This window comes from Agelaius tricolor, unplaced genomic scaffold (genome assembly GCF_023055355.1).
Source record: "Agelaius tricolor isolate 1412-34295 unplaced genomic scaffold, bAgeTri1.0.p SCAF_20, whole genome shotgun sequence".
NCBI lineage: Eukaryota > Metazoa > Chordata > Aves > Passeriformes > Icteridae > Agelaius > Agelaius tricolor.
The window spans coordinates 6,385,223-6,406,460 of NW_027269280.1; the positions used below are offsets into that span (position 1 = coordinate 6,385,223).

Genomic DNA, 21,238 nt, shown 5'->3' on the forward strand with positions numbered 1-21,238 from the left:
GACCCCGCTGACAGGAAATAAAGAAAGAAACTTTACAGGCAATTTCCACTGTCCTTGTTGGTCAGCAAATTTGGAAGTGAATGAAAAAAAGGCAACTAGAAATGCATATTAATGATGGAGGGCCTATAGCACAACGGGAGTGAGATGAGTCCTAGCAAGAGGAACTGTTAAAAATGCCCCAGTTTATCTTTTTAATGACTTACCCTTATGATGTACTTATAAGCAACATAGGAATTACCTTGTAAATAAAAGGACAGGCTCACCAGTGTAAAAATAACTTAGTGAACTCAGTGCAAATGCTTGTTTCTAGAAAGTGTCCCTTAAAATACTGGCAAAGCAAATTCAGTTGTTAAACCCAATCCATTGTTAAACTAGGTGTATCTAAACTGAGACCTTTAATTAACATCCCATCCCATCTCTGGGATCTTGGTTGTGCCTTTCAAATACCACACATTTAAAAAAATGCAGTCACTTAAAGAAACAGGAGAGGAAATACCCTTTGGAAATCCACAGTCCTGCAAAACCCAGGGCAGATAACTGTCTGGCTCCCCACTAGCCTGTAATTACCCGAGGAAGCAGCTAGATTTAGCTATCTTCCTTCTTTAATTGGCACGCAAAAGATTATAGGATTTTATTAGGACACAAATGACACCGATATGAGTGTGATTGAGGCGTGCAATGCATGGCTGACTATTTGCATTAAGAGGCTTTGCACTACACATGGGATTTCTACCTTTGGTTTTAAATGGCTTAAATTTAAATGACGTTTCTATGCTACATTTTAAGAGGATGATCTTCGTTTTAGCACTTGTCTAAGTAAGGTACCAGAAACCCTTCTCAAAGGGCCTGTTTGGGCCAGGTGGAAGGGGGTTAATTTTTGACTGCTCCATTGTTACATCAGGAACATAAGAAAATGGTGGGAAAATGGGCATTGAAGTGCCCACACTGAAACCTTTGATGAGTGTGTTAGACACTCAGCTGCCAGCCTGCCACTTCTGGGGACACCAGCCTGAGGAAAGCACCGTCCCTGGTGATGGCTGAGCTGGAACACAGTGGGAGCAGATAGCAGGAGATATTTTTTACTTCCTTACTTCCACGGCTCCCACTAACTCTGATCTTCTTCATGTGGTTTTTTCCCTTATACATGAATCTCAATGGATTTCTTTCGACTTTATTTCACAACATCTTTCCAACAGCTACCCCCCAGGGAAGGTGAAGGCAGCTAAAGAAGTAAGGAATTACGGTGAGTGAGTCCAACGGAGCAAAGCCAGCCCCACACAAGGAAGAGACCCAGAAGTGATGGTAGCATGCTGCAATATCTGACTTTGTGCAATAAAAGATGATAACAGGAGGATTAAGTCCTGCTACCACTGTGATATGTAGGCCAGCCCTGGGCAGGAGCCCTGATCCAGGCACACCTTCCTCAGTGCTGTCCTTGGCACCGGGCAGTGCACAGCTGTGCAGTTGGCCACCAAAGCAGTCCCTGTCCCAAGGGAATGCCTGAGCACCAAGCCTTTGGCCAGAAAATGCTGGAGAGAGGAGAGGGCCTGAAACTGCAGGGAATCAAGAAAGAAGAAAGGAAACAGCCCCGCATTGCAGAGCCCGAATAAAACCTCAACAAGAGGAATTGAGCAGGGGCTAATGGACAGTGTCTCCTGCCTCCATCTCCATGAGCCTTAACCCTCAGTTCCCTTATACTGCTCCATGTCCCACCTAGCTCTGATGTCCAGCTCCCGTGTCCTGCACCCTCATCGCTGGCTCATTTCCCAACTTGTCCCTTGACACACAGATTGTTCCCTAGCTCATCCCTCCGCTGCCTCCATGTCTCTCAGCTCCTCCTGTGTTCCCCAAGTTGTCCTGAACCCCCAAGCGATCCCTCAGCCTGACCCTCGGTTCAGCGTTCAATCCTCAACTCCTCCCGCAGCTCGTTCCCTGTCCCTGGCTCACCCTCCGACCTCCAGCTCACTCCTCGCCCCGGGCTCATCGTTTGACCCCCAGTCCATCCCACAGCGCAGCCCCGCTCCCACCGCTCGCCTCAGCTCGTGCCCCGTCCCCGGCTCCCCTCCATGCCCTCGGCTCGCCCCTCCATCCCCTGTCCCGGCCCGCGGCGCTGCCCCCTCCGTGTCCCGGGGCCGCGGGGCGGGAGCCGGGCTGGGGGAAACTTTTCCCGGGGGCTGGGGAGGGCGCCGGCGCCCCCGGCCCGCGCTGAGGGGAGGCGAGGCGGCGGCGGGGCGGGAAGGAGGAGGAGGAAGGGGGGGGGCCGGGGGCACGGCCGGGCCTGCGCCGGGGAATGACGCGCAGCTGGCAGCCCTGCTCATGCGCGGCCGGCCGGGCGGTGCTAGCGCCGCGTCCCAGCTCGGGGAGAATGGGGCGGCATCCGGGCAGCGCCGACTGAGCGGCTTCTGGGGGCCGGGGCTGCGCCGCGCCGCGGGCGGCCGGGCTGGGGCGGGCGGGCGAGCGCCATCCGGCAGCGGGCGGCGGCGGCGGGGGCGCCGCGCCGCGCCGGCGGGGGGCTGCGAGCCGCCGGCGGCGCCCGGCGAGGAGGGGTCGGCGGCGGCGGCGGGCGGCGGCGGCGGCGGCGGGCGGCGGCGGGGGCTGCCCAGGGATTGTGTCGCTCGTTCCGCGGCAAGAAAGTTGGGCGGCGAGCGCGGCGGCGGCGGCGGCCCCCCCGGCGGTGCGCGGCGGCCGGAGCGGGGCCCCGGAGCGGCGCTGCCCCCGGGGAGGGGGCGCCGCGCCTGGATTATCCCGAGCTGGGTCGAGCCTCCTGGATCTGCCTCTCTCCTCCGCGCCGAGTGAATCCGAGGTGTCCTCGTCCTGATCCAGATAAATCTTCCCCCCCTTCTCTTTTTTTTTTTTTTTTTTTTTTTTTTCCTCCCCTCCTCTTCCCGTCGTTGCTTTTTTTGGGGGGTGGGGGGAGGCGGGGGGTGGAAATTTGTCAAGGTCATTCCGTGGATTTAATATTTTTTGTGTGTGTGTGCCGCTCGCCCCACCGCCACCGCCACCCAGCCTTGCTCTGTGGATTATCATCGCCCTGGATCCGAGGCTCTGAACAGCAGGATTTTTTTGTTGTTGTTGTTGATTTTTTTTTTAATTATTACTATTATTTTTTAAGGGCTCCGGGGTTTGGAGAGGGGAAGCGGTGAGTTGGAGGGGGGCGACTTTTCTCTTCCCCCCCGCGCCCCCCCCACTCCCACCCACCCCCCCCTCGCTCCTGGCCTTCTCATTTTCATTTTTTAAATTTTTTTTTAATTATTATTATTATTATTATTTTTAAATTTTTTTAATTTGCTTCTTCTTCGGCGATGGATGGGAAAATCCGGCAGAGCCGGAGGTCGAGGTCGCAGCGGGACCGCGTGCGGCGGCGGGAGGCGGCGGCCCGCGACCCGCGGAACCAGAGCCCTTCGTCGGGCTCCGAGAAGGAGCCGAGCCCCGGCAAGGAGAACGGCGGCCAGAACTGCACCGCCCCGCGGGGCCCGCCGCCCGCCGCCCGCGCCGCTCGGCCCCCGCGCCGCCGCCGCCGCGAGTCCAGCTCCCAGGAAGAGGATCTGATCGATGGCTTCGCCATCGCCAGCTTCAACACCCTGGAAGCGCTGGAGGTAAGAGCGCCGGGGGCCGGGGGGCTCTGCTCTCCAGCGGGGCGGGGGCCTGGGCGGCGGGGAGGGGGTTGGAAGGGAAAAGGAACGGGGGGAAGAAGGAAAAAAAAAAAAAAAAAAAAGGATTTGAGAAAGGAAGCGCGGCGCTTTCAGGCTGCTGAATTTTGCAAATAGCAATTAACGTGCATTAATCCTGGTGTCAGCCCGGGGGGATCCCGGGGCTGCGGTCAGGAGGGTGCCGGGCCAGCCCCGGTGATCCGCTGGCAACTTGCTGCCCCCCCGTTCTCCTTGCTGCTTCCCTCCCCCGGTCCCTCCTCTGCCCGGCTCCGGCCGGTGTTCGCCATCACTTCGGGCAAGTCCAGTGTTTGTTTGGGGTTTTAATTGGCTGCAAAATATTCCTGGCGTGTTGGGATGGTCCGGCATTGTTGTGAATGGTGGAGCTTCCCCCCTCCCGCCCTCCTTCCTCCCGCTCCCCCCTCCTCCAGCTCGGGAGTTTGTGTTTGCATTGCCAAAATGTTACTTTATCTGTCTCCGGAGATTGTTAGCAAATGGCTAGTGTTTGACATTTTGTGGAAAAGAGATGTTTAAATGGATAATAATCCCTCGGTTGTAATTCCCATTTTTGAAGTAATTGAACAAATTCTTCATCTCTTGTTGACTGTACATATTTTTCTGGTGTTAATAGGCTGGCAAAAAATATTGCTTGTCTAACTTATTACAAACAATATTTGCTGAGCAAATACTGCCTGCCTTGTCTGAGCTAAGTTAAGCAGAGCAGGAAATTTAATATTTTCAGAGGGGCATTGACAAACTATGACTTTGGCTTTTGATTTTTGTTCTGTTTGTGTACAGTTGGAAGAAGTGAGTTGTCGAGAGGAAGCACCTCACAAGTTGCTTGTTGGGTGTAAGAACTTGAATTCCCAGTAAATATGAGCAATTCTGGTGCTTTTGCCCACTTTCTTTGACACACCATGGTGGAAACGTGGGCAAAGTTTTGGGTGCTCTCCCTGCTTTGGATTTCCTGCCACTTGTGTGTCTGTTAACCTGTGTTAGAGCAGTGAAGAGCTCTGCGTGGGCTAATGAATTCTCTGATTTGCCCTGGGATCTTTAATGTCTTTGGCTCAGACTCCGAGGTCCCATTTTGTTCCTCCCCAGCCCACCCCTCCTGCCACGCAGGCCTCTGGTGGCACCGTGTTTGTCTGGAGCTTTTTGCCTGTAGGACCAACTCCTCAGAGCCCCAGTGATGGTCCCTGTGTGCCCGTGGAGGTGTCAGAGGTGGCCTTGGCCATCTGCCCTGGTGGCAGGACCCTTGCTGGGGGAGCCAGGGGTTCTGCCCAGCAGGGACGTTCAGCCCTGAGCAGCTCTGGGTGTGCAGGTGCTGGAGAGGCAAGAAGGTTTGTGTTAGCTTGGTGATGGCTGTTTTTTGGCTTTTTGTGCTGTCATTCGTGGGGTGTTGTCCTGACAGGAAAGCTGACTACTTTGTGTATGCAGAACTGATAATGAGTGAGCAATCTGCTCTCCTGTGCCTCTAAACCAAGCCCTAGACCTGTCTGTATAACCTTAGTTTTTTTTTTTTTTTTTTTTTCTTGGGCATGCTCTTAGTCAAATATGCATCAGCAGATAGGTCCAATTAAACCCCTGAGTCTCTACTGAGCTGTCAGGGAAGAAAGTAAAATTCATTTTCCTGCAGAAATTTTCTACCATGATGAGCACATTATCAGGAAATAGAATTCAAATGATAGTGCAGTCCCTCCAGGCTGACGGGGAAAACTCTGGGCTTTTCAGATGGGGAGAGCCTTGTTATTGAGTCAGCCAAACCTTGATAATAAGGTACACAAGGGTAAAAAGTGACCTTAAATATCTGCCACCCCAAGGTACTTCTGTTTGTGGAAGCACTTCTGGTTTTTCTTTAAAAAGAAGAAAAAAAAGTCTTTACAAAATGATCTGCTTTAAAATTCTTGCAAAAAACTTCAATGCCACCTGAAATTAACCCATTTCTAGTATATTTACAAGCATGTATGAGAACAGCTTCCTAAAATTAACTGATATCTACAATGTTTACCAACATGTCAGAGAACACCACCTGAACTTAACCTGTTTCTAGTATATTTACCAACACGTGCTGGAACACTTTCCTGAAATTAACTGATTTCTACTCTATTTACCAACATGTAAGAGAACACCACCTGAAATTAGCATGTTGGCAAATATATACGCTATAAATCAGTTAGAAAACAACGTGTGCATCTCTGCAGCCATGGTGGTTGACACCTCAGAGGGAAAAGTGTGAGCAGAATTCACCTGTTTCACACCAACCAGGTGTGTTATGTTCGAGGTTGTGTTCTTGGAGGTAATGATGGTGTGCATTCCCTAAATCCCTGTAAAACTAAAAAGAAGAAAATATATTGTGTGGATTTTTCTCTGCAGCACTGCCTTGGACCATGGGTGATGTTTGGCAGATGTCATGCAGCAGCAAGGCAAGGGGATGGTTAAGGCAAGAGCACTTTAAAGCAGTATATACCCATGAAAATGAGTGAAATGTCAAGGTCATTTTGTGTGGTGTGGAATTGTGTTCTCTGGTGAACTTGACTGCAACAGGTGGTTTTTCTTCTGCTTTGGAGGAAATCTGTATTTTGGTGTACATTGGTTTTTTAAGAGGATTTAAAATCTGCTGTAATGCTTTTTAAAAAATAAATAAGAATTGAAACCTTCTATGCCCATGAGGGGGAAGAAAGTTAGAAGTGAGTGTATGGCTTAGGGACAGTACTGAACAAACAAAGTATTTTATTTAATTTTTTTAATCCTTAAAAGGAGCTTTTGTTGCATATGTGGTAGTTTATTGTGGTATTCTAGGTTGGTTTGTTTCTTGATGTTACAATGGTCTCTGATTATGTTTAATAGAATAACCAAGGCTTGGGTTTCCCCTTGGAAATGAAATTTCTCAGTGTTTTAGGTAAAACTTAATGGTAGAATCATTTGGGAGAGGTAAGGTGGTTTTTGGTTTGTTTTTCTTTGTATCTCACCATATTGTGAATTCCCCTTCCCCACTGCAGGAAATTCTCACTGCTGGTGTTCCTGTAAATAAAGGGTGCTTTATAGAATAAATATATGTGTTCTTCCTTTGTGTTGACCTGGGAGTTGGAGCAGTTAAGGTTAATACTGAGGGATGGCTTTGAGGTCTCCTTTAGCTCTCTGGTGTGAATTTTAAGCATTTTGTATTTTAACTCATGTGGCAATGTTTCCTTTGGCAGTTGTCATCTGAAAACCATGTGGTGATACTTGTGACTTATTTATCTCCTATCTTACCATCTTCCAAATAAAGACTGAGTTGATTATATATATATATTTTTTTAATTAAGTAAAAAAGAAAGCCCCACAGACACACGAACAGCAGCCTCTTTCTGTGTATAAGAAGCTAAAACTTCTCCTTTCTCTTCCTTCCCGTGGATCTTCCTGTATAAATCCAGCTCAGGTTTCCTGCAGTTTAGGGCTGATGTGTGTGTGTAGTGCTGTTTTATTTGGGGTTTTGTAGTACCCAGCCACTCACCACGACTTTGGACTTAACCTGGAAATGCAGTTTTGGCTTGAGGTGGTCAGTGAGACTGTCAGCTGCTGGAAAAGCCACCAGGTGCTGGTGCTGTCCAGGAGATGGGTGCAGTGCCAGGGCTGAGGAAAGGGGGATTTCTGCCCTCCTTCCAGAATGAATGGTGTGGATGTGAGCATGTGTGTATATTCATTACGTTCAGATGAAGCTGCTAATTATTCTTGAAGGTGATTGGTGAATCAGAGCGAGAGAATCTAAATGAGTGAGTCGGTAGTTGAGGGCTCTCTCTGATCATAGCTGTTCCTTTCAAGTATGAAAAACAGCGCTAAAAGGGAACTTCATCAGAATGTTAATGAATGCGATCTTTGAGAGCAATTGTTCTCCCAAAGTAGTTGAAAAGACAAGGGGTTGTGTTTTCTTTTTGGCTGTTGTTTATCATTTTTACAGATTCCAGCAAAGCTTTGGAGCCCTGAATGGAAATTTTAACTTTCTTGAGGGGTGTGTGTGTGTGTGTACACGTGTTTTTTTGAGGAATGTTGAACCTGTTTACAGAATCTTGTGGAGAATCCCACTCAGTCGTGTGTGGAGTGTGGTGTAGAAGCAGCCCTGAGCTGAAAAGGGGCAGACCTTGACTCGGTGCACGTGGTGTTGAAGTGGAGATGCTGCCCTTACAAGCCGAGCTGGGGCCCAGCTGTGCCCCAGGGAGATGAAGGCTTTGCCCCCTCTCCCTGTCTGCATCCAGAGCTCTGGCAGTGCTGTCTCACTGCCCTTCCCTGCTGTTCCTGCCTGGTGCAGCACAGTTTGGAGAGCCTATTGCTCCTAGGAGGCTTCTGGACAAAATCCATGAGTTCTCCAGCTGTCATCTTGATAAGGCTGTTTTCACATGTGTGCTGTACACTGTCCGGGTACTGTTGCTCTGATCTCTCATTGATAAGAAAACCAATGTATTTAACTGCAGTTTCCTGTTCCAAAGGTTTTGTGCTAGCTCCACTGACCTAGCGATGGAACTTCTGATTTGTCACCATCTCTCTCTCTCTTTCTACTTTGCAGCTTAGATTTTTCCATAGCTAGCTTATGTTTTAAAACAAGTTTCTAGATATTTAAGTATTTTTTCCTTCTACTTAATTGTCAAGTAGTGGTGTATCAAGCTAGCATTTCTGATGGCCAGTTATTCCTCTTTAAAAGTGCTTTTAACCCCAGGAAAGCTAATGATTTTCTGGATGATGCTCTAAAGGCTCTAAATGCCTTTTGGTTTTCCTGAAGGCTTGCTAGTCTCCATTGATTTGTTCTCCTAGCTGTTGATTTTTTTTTTTTCTTTTTTTTTGCATCTTGTCTGAAGCAGGTACTTGAGGTATCTCTGTTGTTGTTGAGGAATCAGAGGTGATTAAAGCAGAGGGGGAGAGCTCTGGAAAACCTGAAGAATCTGCTCAGCTGGGCTAGGAGCTGGGGGGAGTAATGTTCCCTGCAAACTCTGGTGGAGTGGTGAGGAAGGATCCAGCTCTTCTGCTGGGTGGGGAGTTCTGTGTCTCATGGGTGAAACCTGCCAGGGTTAAAGGAGTGATGGGGTCCATGGCAAGTGCAGCCCCTGCCTGGGGCCATCCCTGCAGCCAAGGTCAGGGCACCTTTAGTGCACATAAAGTGGCTGCAGGGGTGTTGAAGGGAGGAAATTGCTTGGAAATCCCAGTCAAGCTCAGTGGTCATCCCTCATCCCTACATGAGGTTTCATTTTTAACTCAAATTGCACTTGATTCTGTCTGTCTGGGTGTTTTGGATGACCTTTTAATATCCTACCAATTTTTCCAAAGTAGTTTCCCATAATATAACTGCTCAGGCTTTCTTGAGCATTCTGAAACCTGGGGCAAAACATGAGGTGAAGTTTGCTGAAATGTCAAGTAGACTAACCATCACAAAGAAATTCAGAAGATATATTCAGTTTTAAAATTAATTAGAATCTATACTATTTAAAAAAAATAAGCTACTCTGTATTGCACAGGTAAGATTTTTTTTTGTAATAAAAAGGACATAATAGAACTAGTGTTCCACTTCATTCAGATAAGAAATGTTTACTTGCAGTAGTGCATTTGACTTCATGCCTAGTAAGAACTGAAAACTTTACTGTGCTCTCAGTATGCTAAGAAGATGCACTTTTTATTGTTTATCTCAGTTATTTCACAGAATGAGACTGACTGTCACAATGCTACTTTCTGGGAAAATAGCAGTGAAGAAGGGAGCTGGGTAGGATGAGATCAGCCTGGTGTTTCATGTTGTTTCTTTGGTAGATCCCTGCTTGCTCTGCAGAAGGGCTGATGTTCATGCAACTGCACTTGTGAAAAAATTCATTTTGGTGCAGAGGTGCTGTACTGTGGCTGGAGACACATTGATAGAAAGGCTTTGGGGTGGTTTGGTTTTTTCCCCTTTTGCTTCCCTGCTTTTTTTGGGTGAGGTGTGAAATTCTCCAGGCACAGCCACAGCAGGCTGCTCCCATGTGTCAGGCTTTGCAAGCACACAGATCCCAAACTTGTGTGCACCTTGTCTGGGTGCAGCCTTGTCAGAATGTGCTTATTGCTTCAGCTTCTCCAGCATCTGGGCTTTGTCCTGGTGGTGCAGGATGAGGGAATATTGTGTAGTCTGTGGTGCTGCAGCAAGTACTCGAAAGAGAACAGTATCAGCAGAACTGAAACGCTGTTTCCTGCTTGATGCACTTTGGGTTTTTTTTAAAATAAAGATTTGAAATACAGTGCGTAGGGTGTGCATCTTGGTATTGGTTGTAGGTGAACATCCAGCTCTAAGTGAGAACAATTTCCAATTCACTGCACTTTAATGCCTCCAGTTTATCATGGTAAATGTATAAAAGAGTTTTATGTAGGTGAAGTGGCTCTTGCTGTTTAAATGTCTCCTGGCTCTACTGTGTTCAGCACAGTGGGGGCTGTGACTGTTCCAGCCATGCTCTTCAGAGAGAAAAGAGTTGGAGCACAGTGTTACCAGCCCTGGCCCATCTCCTTGAGAAATAGTCTCTTTTCCAAAACTAATGAACTATTAAGAATAGTGCTCTGATGCTGAAAGGAGAATCAGTCTTTATGTTCCCAACCCAGAAACACTGAGCATGGAGGCGAGGGTTAACCGGCTCTGAGCCGCCCAGGCAAAACCGACCTGTGCGGAGTTGTCGGTCCAGTTCCTCTGGTGCAAGAGTTGTGAAAGCTGGGCAGGTACAAACTGCACCAGCTGTGGGGCTCCCACCTGCACCAGCCAGGCCCCAGTGGCAGGCAGAGAGGTGAGTGTCACCCTTTGCAGCTTAATTATTTTGTACTGAGTGACTGGATGTGAAGTGCAGAATTACCTGGCTAACAGGAGCGCGGGGCAGCTGAGTGCACAGGGCTTGGATGATCCTGGATGAATGGAGAGTGTTTCCTTTGTAGCTCTGTCTTGCTTGGAGCCAAAAAGGGCCTGAACTTGAACAAAAGTTGCATCTGCAAGGTCAGTGGTTGGCATGGATAAGGGGATTGAAGGGATCAAAATTATTTCCCTGCGCCACTGGCTGCAAAACATGGGCTTATGGCACCATTCCTGTCTCTCCCTTTGTGCTCAGAGCAAAGCTTTTTTAATCTTGTGCTGGCTATCTATAGTGCCACACAAACGTGGCAATTTGAAGTTAAATGTTCTATTTTGGGGCTGCCGTGCACGGTCAGCAGGGCAAGGAGCTGTGCTTGGGCTCCTCTCCTCTGCCCACAGCCTGCCTTGCTCTCTCTTCTGCACAGGTTGTCATAGAGAGGAATTCAGAAAATACATATGCATGATGCAGTTGTGCCTGTAGTCTGAATGTGAAGCTTATAGTGCTTGTGGTTTGATATCATTGTGTTACCTTGCCCTTCAACAGATGTTCTTTCTAGCTTCAGAAAAATAAGACAGTAACTGGTTGGAGTTTTGCTGTTTTCCCCCCCAGTTTTAAATATAGATTGATTCACTCTGGTGCTAGGGTGTCCCTGACCTAACCTGTACTTAGTGAAGAGATGCTGAAGTTAAGAGCAGCCCAAGTTGGGAAACAAATGGTAATTCAGAGCTGCTGGCTGTTGGGTGGCTGCTGAAGGACTCCAAGCTGGTTCCTTTAACCCCTCCTCTTCCTTACTGAAGCTACAGCTTCTTTCCTGGGAGCTCTTATTTGTAGAGAGGAGCAAAAGCCCCCAAAGAGTTTCAAGGAAAGCAACGTCTCAAAGCTTACAATGACATCAAGTGCATCAGGTAATAAAATGCATTATTGCTGTTGATGTTTTGGTGGCTCTTAAATATCTCTTGTAATGCTGTGGAAGAGGATGTGCAGCCTCTTAACTCCATTTAGCCTGAGCACATACCTGCACTCAGGGGGAGTGAGACTCAGGATGGCGTGCAGCTAAGAGATGTTTATGGAATCAGTCATACTTGATATAAAATAATTATGATGTTTTGACATCTTGTTAATAACTTGCAGCCATTGGAAGAAATGGAATTATGGCATTCTCAGTCCTTGATGGAACCTTGGCATTTCTTTCAGATTGTAAAAGTAAAGAAAAAATGTGAAAGCCATTAAAATAGTTGGATGTGGGGCCTGGGAAAAATGATGGGCTGCTTAATTGAAAAAGTGCTTCATTCCAATTGAAGTTCATTCCAGTTCAGTTCTGCCCATTTCTTTGCATCTGTAAGGGAGAAGGAAAAGGGCTGATCCCCCCAAAATCTGTCTGTGAGAGCATTTTGGGTGTCACTTGGTTCTTCATCTTATCTGTGAATGAAGTGGAAGGAAATCCTAGCGAGCATTAGACATGAGAGAAAAGTCTTGTCACCTGTAATGACTAAAATCCCCTGAAGTGTTGCCAGCGTGTACTTTAGGAATCATATAATTATATGATTATTGAAAGAGACATAAAAGACCTCATGGCAAAACCCTTAGAAAGGGGGAGGGAGGGAATCCGTATGCAAATAAAGATATGCAGAATTTGCTGTCTCTCTCTTTTTTTTTTTTCCCTAGTTATTTTTCAGTCCAAAGCTCAGTAATTGCTTTTATGGGGATTACTTAATAAAACTGGGGCATGCAAAGGAGGGAGAAATTGTTTATGCCAAGTCACAGGGCTGGCTTGAAGTCCTAGGGAGTTGGAGTAAAAATGGATTTTTAAAAGTAAAACTGCAAAGTGGGTTTTGTGCTAAGAGAAAACAGCTATTTGTTGAAATGTTATCCTACAATAAAAGTGTTTTGTGGTCTGGCGGTTAAGCACAGGGGGCCGGAAGTTGAGATAACGGGGTTTTCTTTCTGACTCCGCCACAAGTTTCCTCTCACGGAGCTCTGGGCAAGTCCTTTCATCAGTGCCTGTGTCACCCTGGCCGTGCCACTGCTGGGAGCTGGAGGTGCCACTCAGGGAAACTCCTGTCACCCCTGTGACGTGTTGGAACTGCCTCAGCCCTGACGTGGGTGCTGTCTGTGAGTGCATCACCAGGAGGTGATGGGAGAGCCTCTGATGGCAAAATCTCCTTGTACAAACTCCTAGGGAAATGTTTCTCCTCTGCCCCACGCCAGCTGTGGGAAAGCCTTTCCTGTGGCATGTCCTGCTCTGGGCACTGCTGGTGGTGCAAATGCAGCCTGAGATTTTCCTGAGCTCTAGTTCTCCTCTCAGAGCTGAAATACAAGCCTTGACTTCAGGCTTCTTAAGTTCTCCTAAGCTTCATCAGTCCTTACTGATGCTCTGGATTTATAATCTTGCTTCTCTTAGCAGCACTCATTCATGCATTTACTAGGAAACTCTCCTGCTGCAGAACAGACATATCTCAAGAGAGATTTTGTTGCAAGATAGGCAAAAACTGCCTTCCATTTTTTTTTCAGGCTTAACTAAAGCACTTGGTGCATTTAAAAAAAGGAAAAAAAAACCCTGTCATACTGCTATTAGTGTTGAGTTAGTGGATATTTTGCAAGATCTGCCCAGGAAAGAACACCATCACTTAGTCTGGTATTCTAATTTGGCACTGAATAGTACAAAGTTGTGATGTGAGTTTGCTGGTGCGATTTTTAGCTGAAAATGACAATGGTTTTCCAAGCAGATGGATTTTATAACTTGCCTGCCATCACCTCATCCATCAAACTCCACGGAGATCTGTACATTGGTGTCAGTGTGCACATGGCAGTGTTGTTGATTACATCAGACAAACTGATAACTCCCTTGGAGCCCTGTTCCCACTGCCTGGGCAGCCCCTGGGGTGGGTTTGGCAGCAGTGGGGGTTTGTTCCAGCCTGTTCCCTGGCAGTGTGGAGCTGAGCTGTGTCCCAGCTCCTGTCCATGGCTGTGGAGGTGGCTGCAGGGTCAGTGGGACTCGTGCACGAGGGACACAGGCCCTGGTGTTTCCAGTGTTGTCTGTGGTGGGAAGAGGGGTGATGAAACATGAGTGAGAGCCTCTGGGCTGCACAGGGTCTGGAACTTGGTTTCACACAGCTTTTTCATACTCATATGTGGCTTTTCTTCCACATTGCTGGAAGATGCTGTCACACAGAGGTGTGACTTGGAAATTAAAATTTTAGCTGCATCTAGGCAAAAGTTATTGCAGGGCTCAATCAGAAAATGTTCCTGTGTTCATTACTAAGTCACCTATACAACTTTTAGGCTTTTTGTGAGGAAAGATGCTCTTTTTAGCAGCTGTTGGATAGAGGAGCCCCATGTTAACATCAAGCTCGTTTACCCTGGTTAGAAAATGTTTTGGCATGTGTAGGACAGGCTGTTTCCAAACCAAAGGTTATGGAACTGCTGTAACTGGGCCTGTGCAAACTAATGTAAACTCCCAGGTGACACCTCAGACAAACAGCTATATGCAGTTAGTTTGCTTGGTAGGTTCCCAAGAATTATTTTTGAAGTTGGGTTTTTAAACAAAAAAAAAAGAAGAAAAAAGGAATTGGTTTACACAAGCTGTAAACCATTTCCAGAGAAAGCATCTTTGGTTTCTTGCTTTCAGCTGTGTTATGTCCTGAGAAACACATGGATGGGTTGTGGAGTCTCTGAGTGTGTTGCCTGGTTCTCCTCTGCCCAGGAGATGCTCAGGGTTTTGTAATTATCAAGTTGCTGGTCTCCAAACACTGTAGCTCTTGTGGCACAGCTCTGAGGCCAGCCATGCTCCTGGACTGTGAGGTTATTAATATTATTTCCTGTGAGTCTTGTGCCGTGCTGTGCTGCTCAGGTGGAGTGTGTGGGTTCCAGGGGAGGCTGCTCAAGCCTGGCTCTCGGGCTCTGCCTTCCTGACCAGCGCTTCCTGCTCAAAATGTATCCCTGCGTTTTCTCTGCCACTGCCAAAATAAATGCTGCAGACAATCCAGGGCCAGCAATGTCATCATCATCAGGTTACTGAGTTTCTGCCTGAAGGTCAGCTAACTGTGACTGCTACTAAATAGCTGTTTGCTGATATGGTGTCTGCAATCTACACCACGCCTGGTGGCACGTTTGCAGTGGAGGTTTGGCATGGAGCTGTGTGGCCCAGACAGGGCCATGTTTGATGATAATTGTAAGGTTGATACAAGCTGCAAAGATACTCATTTGACCTAAAAAAGGACAGAGCATGACCTGCGAGTGTTTATCTGTCTTAAGTACAATGTGCTGGCCGTTCCAAAATGGAATTAATTAGGTTTGCTGTCCTCCTGTGGCGTGGGATGGGGTCAGCACCTGGGGTGGTCTTGAGCAGTGTGGTGAGATGCTGTAATGCAGAGCATGTGTCAGCATCAGGGCTGGTGAATGGGCAGCTTGTGGTGCTTCCTGCAGGCAAATAAAGCTTGTCTTCCCTTGGGGTGCTCCTTGGTTTGTTCTGTGTATTTCTGATTATCTGCTAGTTACCTGCAGGTGAATTTTCACTGTTCAGTGCACTTACCTGGACAAAAAGGAGCAGCTACTGAAGAGAGAGAATAGATTTTTGTCTCAAATGCAAAATTAATTCTCCTTGTTCTTTCATGTCTTCCTCCTTTTGTGCTTGTGTGTGTTAAAATTCCCATTCCCTGTTTATATGTGTTTAACAGATGAAGTCACTGGTGTTTTTTTTCCCAGTATTACCTTTACAGTGTTATGAACATAAGCAGAATGTGATTATTCACTGAGTCTCTGCTGAATACTGTAGGAATAATGGGTCTGTGCCTAAAGCATAAAGCCAGACACATAAAACATGCAGTAAGAATACAGACATGGGGGATAAATGCAAAGTGTAGCTTCTTTTACCAATTTTACTGGAGCATTCCAGTACTTCTTTTGAGTTAGGAGGAGATTATTCATGATGCAAGACTGATACTTTGATGTGAAGGAGCAGAAAGTGAGGAGAGTGTGGGGTCCCTTCCCAGCATGGGGATCTGTTCCTGGGGATGGTGACAGCTCCCAGCAGTGCACCTTAACTGGGTGCTTCTGGAGCTGAGAAAACATGGGGGAAACAATCACCTGGCTTTGTGTCTTCATGGGGATCAAGCCTCTTCAAAAAGAGTGAATTCTGGTATCTTGCAATGTGTTCCTGATGCTGGTGAAAGGAACAAAAATAGGCTGTGGAGGTTTTCCCACCTGGTGCATCCCATTGCTCTGCCTTCCCAGGCAGCTGCCAAACTAGAACCTTTGGAATGGCTTTTTGCAGGTACTTTTCAGGAGGTCAGAATTTGGGTTGCAGCTGAATTACAAAGTAAAACCTTTGCTGTGATGCACAAAAAATGTTTTTGGACTTTCTTGTTCTTCTAATGATACATTGCCAAGCTTTCAAGTTGAATGAACTTTAAATATCACCTCTGTTTAGCAGCATTTGAACTTTGTTTTCTACTTCCTTCAGTCTCAAAAAAGAAATAATATTGTGTCCTCTTTAAACTATGGCCACTGAAATGGTGTTTGTCTCTATTGTTAAAAAAAGAATGAGAATCTGGGTGCCTAATTACCCAGTGCTGCTCCTTTTAATTTTGAAAGTTCATTCTTTGCCCCTGCTCTTTTTAATGTAGATTTTCTAAACAGCATCTAAAAATGTGTGTCTAAAAGACCTAATTAGTGTTGATATTTCAATATCTGAGCTTATAATTTAGCTTTTTTAATAGGGCACCTGGGTATCAGCACTAACTATGAAGAAAATTCAACCTATCCCAAAAGTGAGTGCATGTAATTTTAATTGGGGATGGGGGAAGAAATAACCCCAAAGTTCACACTCAATTATTTGTTTGGGAACACTTGGAGCGTGTCCCAGGGAGGGAGGGGAGAAAATGGTATTTAATTAATGCTTTACTAATACCATGCTCACTTAACTTTATGGTTTTTGAAAAATTTGCCTAGGCAAAGTGGTCCTGGCTGAGGTGGAGGCCTGTTTGGTTGATATTTTAAGGCTGATACAGCATTGTTCACACCTTCTTGGAATGTAATACAGGAATAAACGGGAAACCCAATCTCCTTAGCACCCTGAGTCACACAGACAGGCCGTGCTCTGAGACAGGGATTTATTTCATGCATGGTGGCCTAGACATGAAACAAATGTGTAGAAAGGGGAATTATGTAGAATTGAAAGTGACAATTATGCAAACATTCCAGTTGAGGAAGAAGTAAATTCTTCTCTTTTTCCATGTGCTCAGCTTCAGAGCTAACGAGCAGCCTCTTGGGGGTTTTGCTCTGTGTGTTTGTATCTGTCATATCTCTCTCATCTCTTTTGCTTCTTGTTCCCTTTTTTTTTTTTTTTTTTTTCCTGGTTTGACCTTATTTTCCCTTTTGTTCCATGGAGTCATTCAATCTTTGTACTGCCGGGTTTGTTTACCTTGCCAGAGGAAAATGTTAGCACCCTTCCATTTAGGAGCCCAGGGCTGCTGTGCTCAGCCCAGCACCGCGGCCTTCGCTCCCTCCCTGGCCACAGGAACACGGTGACTGATGGCATCCAAATCCCTTGATTCAATTGTTTTTTTTTGCTTTTTAAAGGGAGGAGAAGCTGGTGAGAGAAGAAACAAGCTGTGAAAATAGCTCTGTGCTTAGATGGACACCCTTTTGCAAAGCTAAACAACTTGATCTTCCATGCTGCTGGGTAATTCCCACGCTTGCAGAAACAGGGGGAGAGCGAGCAGGGAGCTGGGGCTGTGACCACTTTAATCTGACATAAGTATGTGTTTTTGCTGAAGGGGATGGTCCTTTCCTGCCCTGGCTGCTTGTCCTGATTACCTCCCTTGTGCCAGCACTAGCATTTATGCTGCCAGGAAAACTAATTCCCTGGTTCCCTGATCTGGCTGGCTGCACAGCCACGCAAATGCCCTTCTGGCACAGGGCAGGCAGGATGCAGGGGAGGAGGGCATGCACAGCAGATGTGTATTGATTAAAAAAACCCTGCAAATATGGCCAGAGCCTTTGGAGAAGGATTGCAGCTACATGTTCTTCCTGTGTTTCAGGTCATCTTCCGAGTCTGCTGAAATGGGCTGTGTACAATGATGGTTGTGCTGGAGCGACTCTGGTCTTGGTTAAGCTTCTGAAGCTGGTCATATATGGGGTAGTGGGGAGTGGCTGAGGGTAGAAGGGATTACTGGGGAAGATAAAACCTCACTTGCAAGTTAATTGCTCTGAGAACACAGTTTCTACCTTGTTTTCAGTGATTAGTTTCAATGTGACAGGGAGAAAGAAGAGACAAGCTTTTTTGTGCTTGGCTGGCTGCTCAGAGTGGATGAGGTATCTAACCCTTTTGATGGCAGAAAGTTAAAAGCAGTTCACTCTGTAAATGGCATTTGTAGCTCTGTTCACGCAATAATTCTTCCTTTTTAGCCTTCTGTTATTTTTTTTCTCCTCCTGTCTTTCTTTCTGTACTGTATCCCATGCATGTGTTGTATTAAGGAGAAGCCTGTATTGGATATTAAATCCAGAGTGAGGGAAGAAGGAGCTCTTCTAATCAGTGTCATTTTCCCAGCTGTAATCCCACAGAGGGATTGAAGAAAGTGTCAGGAGGATAAGATCAGTGTTTGAGCCCAGCTAAATGCTGGCTCTGCTGTGTGAAAATGGCTTTAGTGGAGCTTGGCTGTGTGGGGAGAAAATTGCACGTAAATTGTGCAAATTTCTCAATAAAAAAGCATTTAATTGTTCTAAAAGAGGGGGAGGGCCCCTCTTGTGTGCACGTTGGAGACTTCAGTGAGCATAAGTAACCTCTGTGGCACGGCAGTCATTGACCTTGTGAAGCCCTGCCATCGGAGGTCATGTGTGGTGAAGTGGTTGCCACAGGGGATTAGCACATCTGGGCAGAGGCTTTTTCCTTCTGAGCCTGAGCACACCAAATCCCATCTCCAGCAGCACACACGGAGTCATCAGAGAGCACAAGGAGCAGTGGGGAGGCACCTGCCAGAAGAGCAGGGAGAAACCTGTGAGGAGCCAGGGGCTTTCTTGGCCCCAGCTGCAAGAGAAAGAGCACTTGGTTACACCACGGACTCCCTGATCCAATAAGGACAAGGTGGACTTGAAAATTAACCATAAAACCCCACAAACTTGCCTTGGTAATCTCATAATGAGATAGTTTTGAGCACAGAACTGTCTTTTTGCCCAGGTTTGCTTTAAAGTTTTGTACATACAAATGTACTTTTGCATCCTACCTGCAGCTGTTGGTTTGGTGTGAGAGGTACAGTTCTATGCAGGAAGGAGGCTGATACGCTTTTTTTATTGGGCTAAAAATATGCAGAGGATGGTGTTTTGTTATAAACCTCAGAAGGAGTGAGTGGTGTATCTGCTCCCATGTAAGACTTCAGAATTACTGTGTCAAGATATTAGGCTCAATTCACAGATGGTAGTGTCTGAAGTACAGGGAAAACAGATAATTACTAGCAACTGATCCATTTGCTCTGTGCCTAAAGGAGAGAATATTTAAGGCTGGCTTTCCTGCTTGAATGAAGTGTTTATTAGAAAGCTTGATGCCATGGCATCCTTGAAGTCTAAGCATTGCAGTGTCAGATTTTATACAGATCTGTTCTGCTCTGCCTTCTGTATTCTTTTACAATTCTGCCTTAGTTGAATTAATTTCATACCCCAGGAAGAAGGTATTAAAAGAAAGTTACCAATACTTCCAGCAGGAATAGTTGGTATCTTAGTAGGCAGAAGAGGCATTAAAGTTGAAGCTCTCTGGTCTTTGTGTTTGCCAGTAAAGGACATAATTTGTCACTGATGCCCAATCACCTCCTGGATGAGGAGAGAAATGATAATGCTCTGCTCCTGCCTTAGTTGTGAGCACCTAGAATGAAGCTGTAGTGGGTTGTAGTTACTGGAAGACTGGGTGCTGATGGGGTTTGATATTTGTGCTAAATTTTTGCTAGGCAGGAAAATGAGAGTTGTGCAAATTTACGAGTTACAGAAAGCACAGTCTGAACAGCATCAGGAAAATGATGCTCAAGGTTGGTCATTGGAGATTCTTTGTTCAGGAGGTTCAGGCTCCCAAGTGGTGTTGGTGACACCACAGAGATGCAGCCCACAATGGGGTTCTCAGCACTGGTGGCTTCTCAGGCTTCTTCAGAGGTCACACAGTTCCTACTGAGAGGTGTTCAAGGCTGCTGGGCATGGATGGTTTTTTACAGTCACCTTTAGAATTGTGCCTTGACTTCCTGCCAGGAACTGTGGGGCACAGATGAAAGTCTGGACCTGTGTCACAGGAGTGGTGGAGATCTGGATGGATCTGGATCTGTTCTGGCACTTACTGTACCATATTGCATCTGAAATACCAGGTTGGACTTGGAGAATTAAGTGGAGCAATTATGAAGCAGAGGGAAAAAAAACCCACTTATGTGGTGGCTGTGATAAATTAGTCATTTTGTACCTCCAAATAGCCAATTATTCCTCTGACTGGCTTTTATCTGACCAATTTGCATGTGCAGTCATGGTAACTGGTTTGCAGATTAGGTGCAGAATTTCATGTGGATCTGATGTTGCGTTTTCGTCTTGCTCCCTTGGAAGCAAAACACATGGATGAGGGGTTCTGTGTAACTCATTACTGTTAGCTGCTTTGTTTTTGCACTCTCAAAGCTTCTTCAGACTTGAAAGAAGCAAGATGGCTCACTCTTGTAGGTTGGTGTTTTTTTGTTTGTTTGTTTTTAATATCAGACAAGACGATGTAAAGTGGTCCCAGCTCCATAGAAGCTGCAGCACAGATTTCATTTGTATTGGCATTTTTGGCTGCACCTTTTGAGAACACATTGTTAGAGGGCTGGGAACTCACTGGAGTGCATTTCAGAAGAGATGTAAGAGGAGAAAAAATTTTTTAAAAGCTGAAAGAAAGAAGGAAATATGAACTGAAGCAGCTTGGAGTGACCAGGGGTGAAATGGTGCCTCACTGAAGCAAGTGTCAAAACTCTGTCCTCTCTGGTGCCAAATTGCCATGGCTGCTCTCTGATTTTGATCTGAAGCTGAAAATTAACAAATGGTAGTATTTTTAATATTAGACACCCAGAGAGCTAAGTGAAATCTTAATTTGAAAAATATTAATTATTCAGGTAGCTGAATTTTCCTAGTAGGTTACACATATGCTCTGTTTCTGTCAGGGATTTGTGTCAATTTAGCGTGCTGTGGACTTTGTAGAATCTCTGATATGAACAGTCTTTGAAGTGGAGAAATGGTATAAAATATTTGCCAACAGCCACCCAGCTTTTTAAAGCTTCATTTCCTTCAAATAAGTCAGCCTTTTTAAAAAACAAATAAAACTGAGTTGCAAGTACAAGAATAAGAAGCTGCTTTTTCAAAGGCTGGGTTTTTTTATATAGGCTCCAGCAATGCAGCTGTAGTTACCTTGGTCTCCAGTGCTGCTGAAGACAAATTAAGCTAATAAAACAGTATCTTGCAACATCATAACAAATAAATGGGCTAATCTGTATGCAAGTTTCTTGCTACACCAAATTTACACTGCTTGAGCATTTCCTCTTTTGGTGAGAGGTAGAGGTTTTTATAAACATAACCTTTTCAAGGGTCTGTGGAACAATGCCTTGTCAATCATTCAGGATTTAGGGATTGCATGTGAAGACGTATTTTGAGGAAATTATATGTTTATTTTCTTGTGACAGCTTCGTGTTAAACTGAAGGCAGGTTCCAGGGAGGCAGCTGTATCCACCTGCCTGGTGTTACACAATCCCACGGGGAGCTGAAGGAGTTCCCTGGTTTCCA

General features: G+C 46.1%; 1 protein-coding gene across 17 annotated transcripts in view; it reads left to right on the top strand.

The window, feature by feature from the left end:
* Positions 1 to 2,579: 2,579 nt before the first annotated feature.
* Positions 2,580 to 21,238, top strand: part of FBRSL1 (fibrosin like 1) — a 503,098-nt gene continuing 484,439 nt past the window's right edge. For 11 of the 17 annotated variants that reach the window (XM_071445342.1, XM_071445328.1, XM_071445329.1 and 8 more), the window contains exon 1: positions 2,582 to 3,596. In XM_071445342.1, the coding sequence (XP_071301443.1) occupies positions 3,303 to 3,596 (294 nt within the window). In that variant the 5' untranslated portion in view covers positions 2,582 to 3,302. Of the gene's footprint in view, positions 3,597 to 21,238 lie in introns of all 17 variants that reach the window. The other 6 variants (XM_071445333.1, XM_071445341.1, XM_071445344.1 and 3 more) reach the window with 2 other exon arrangements.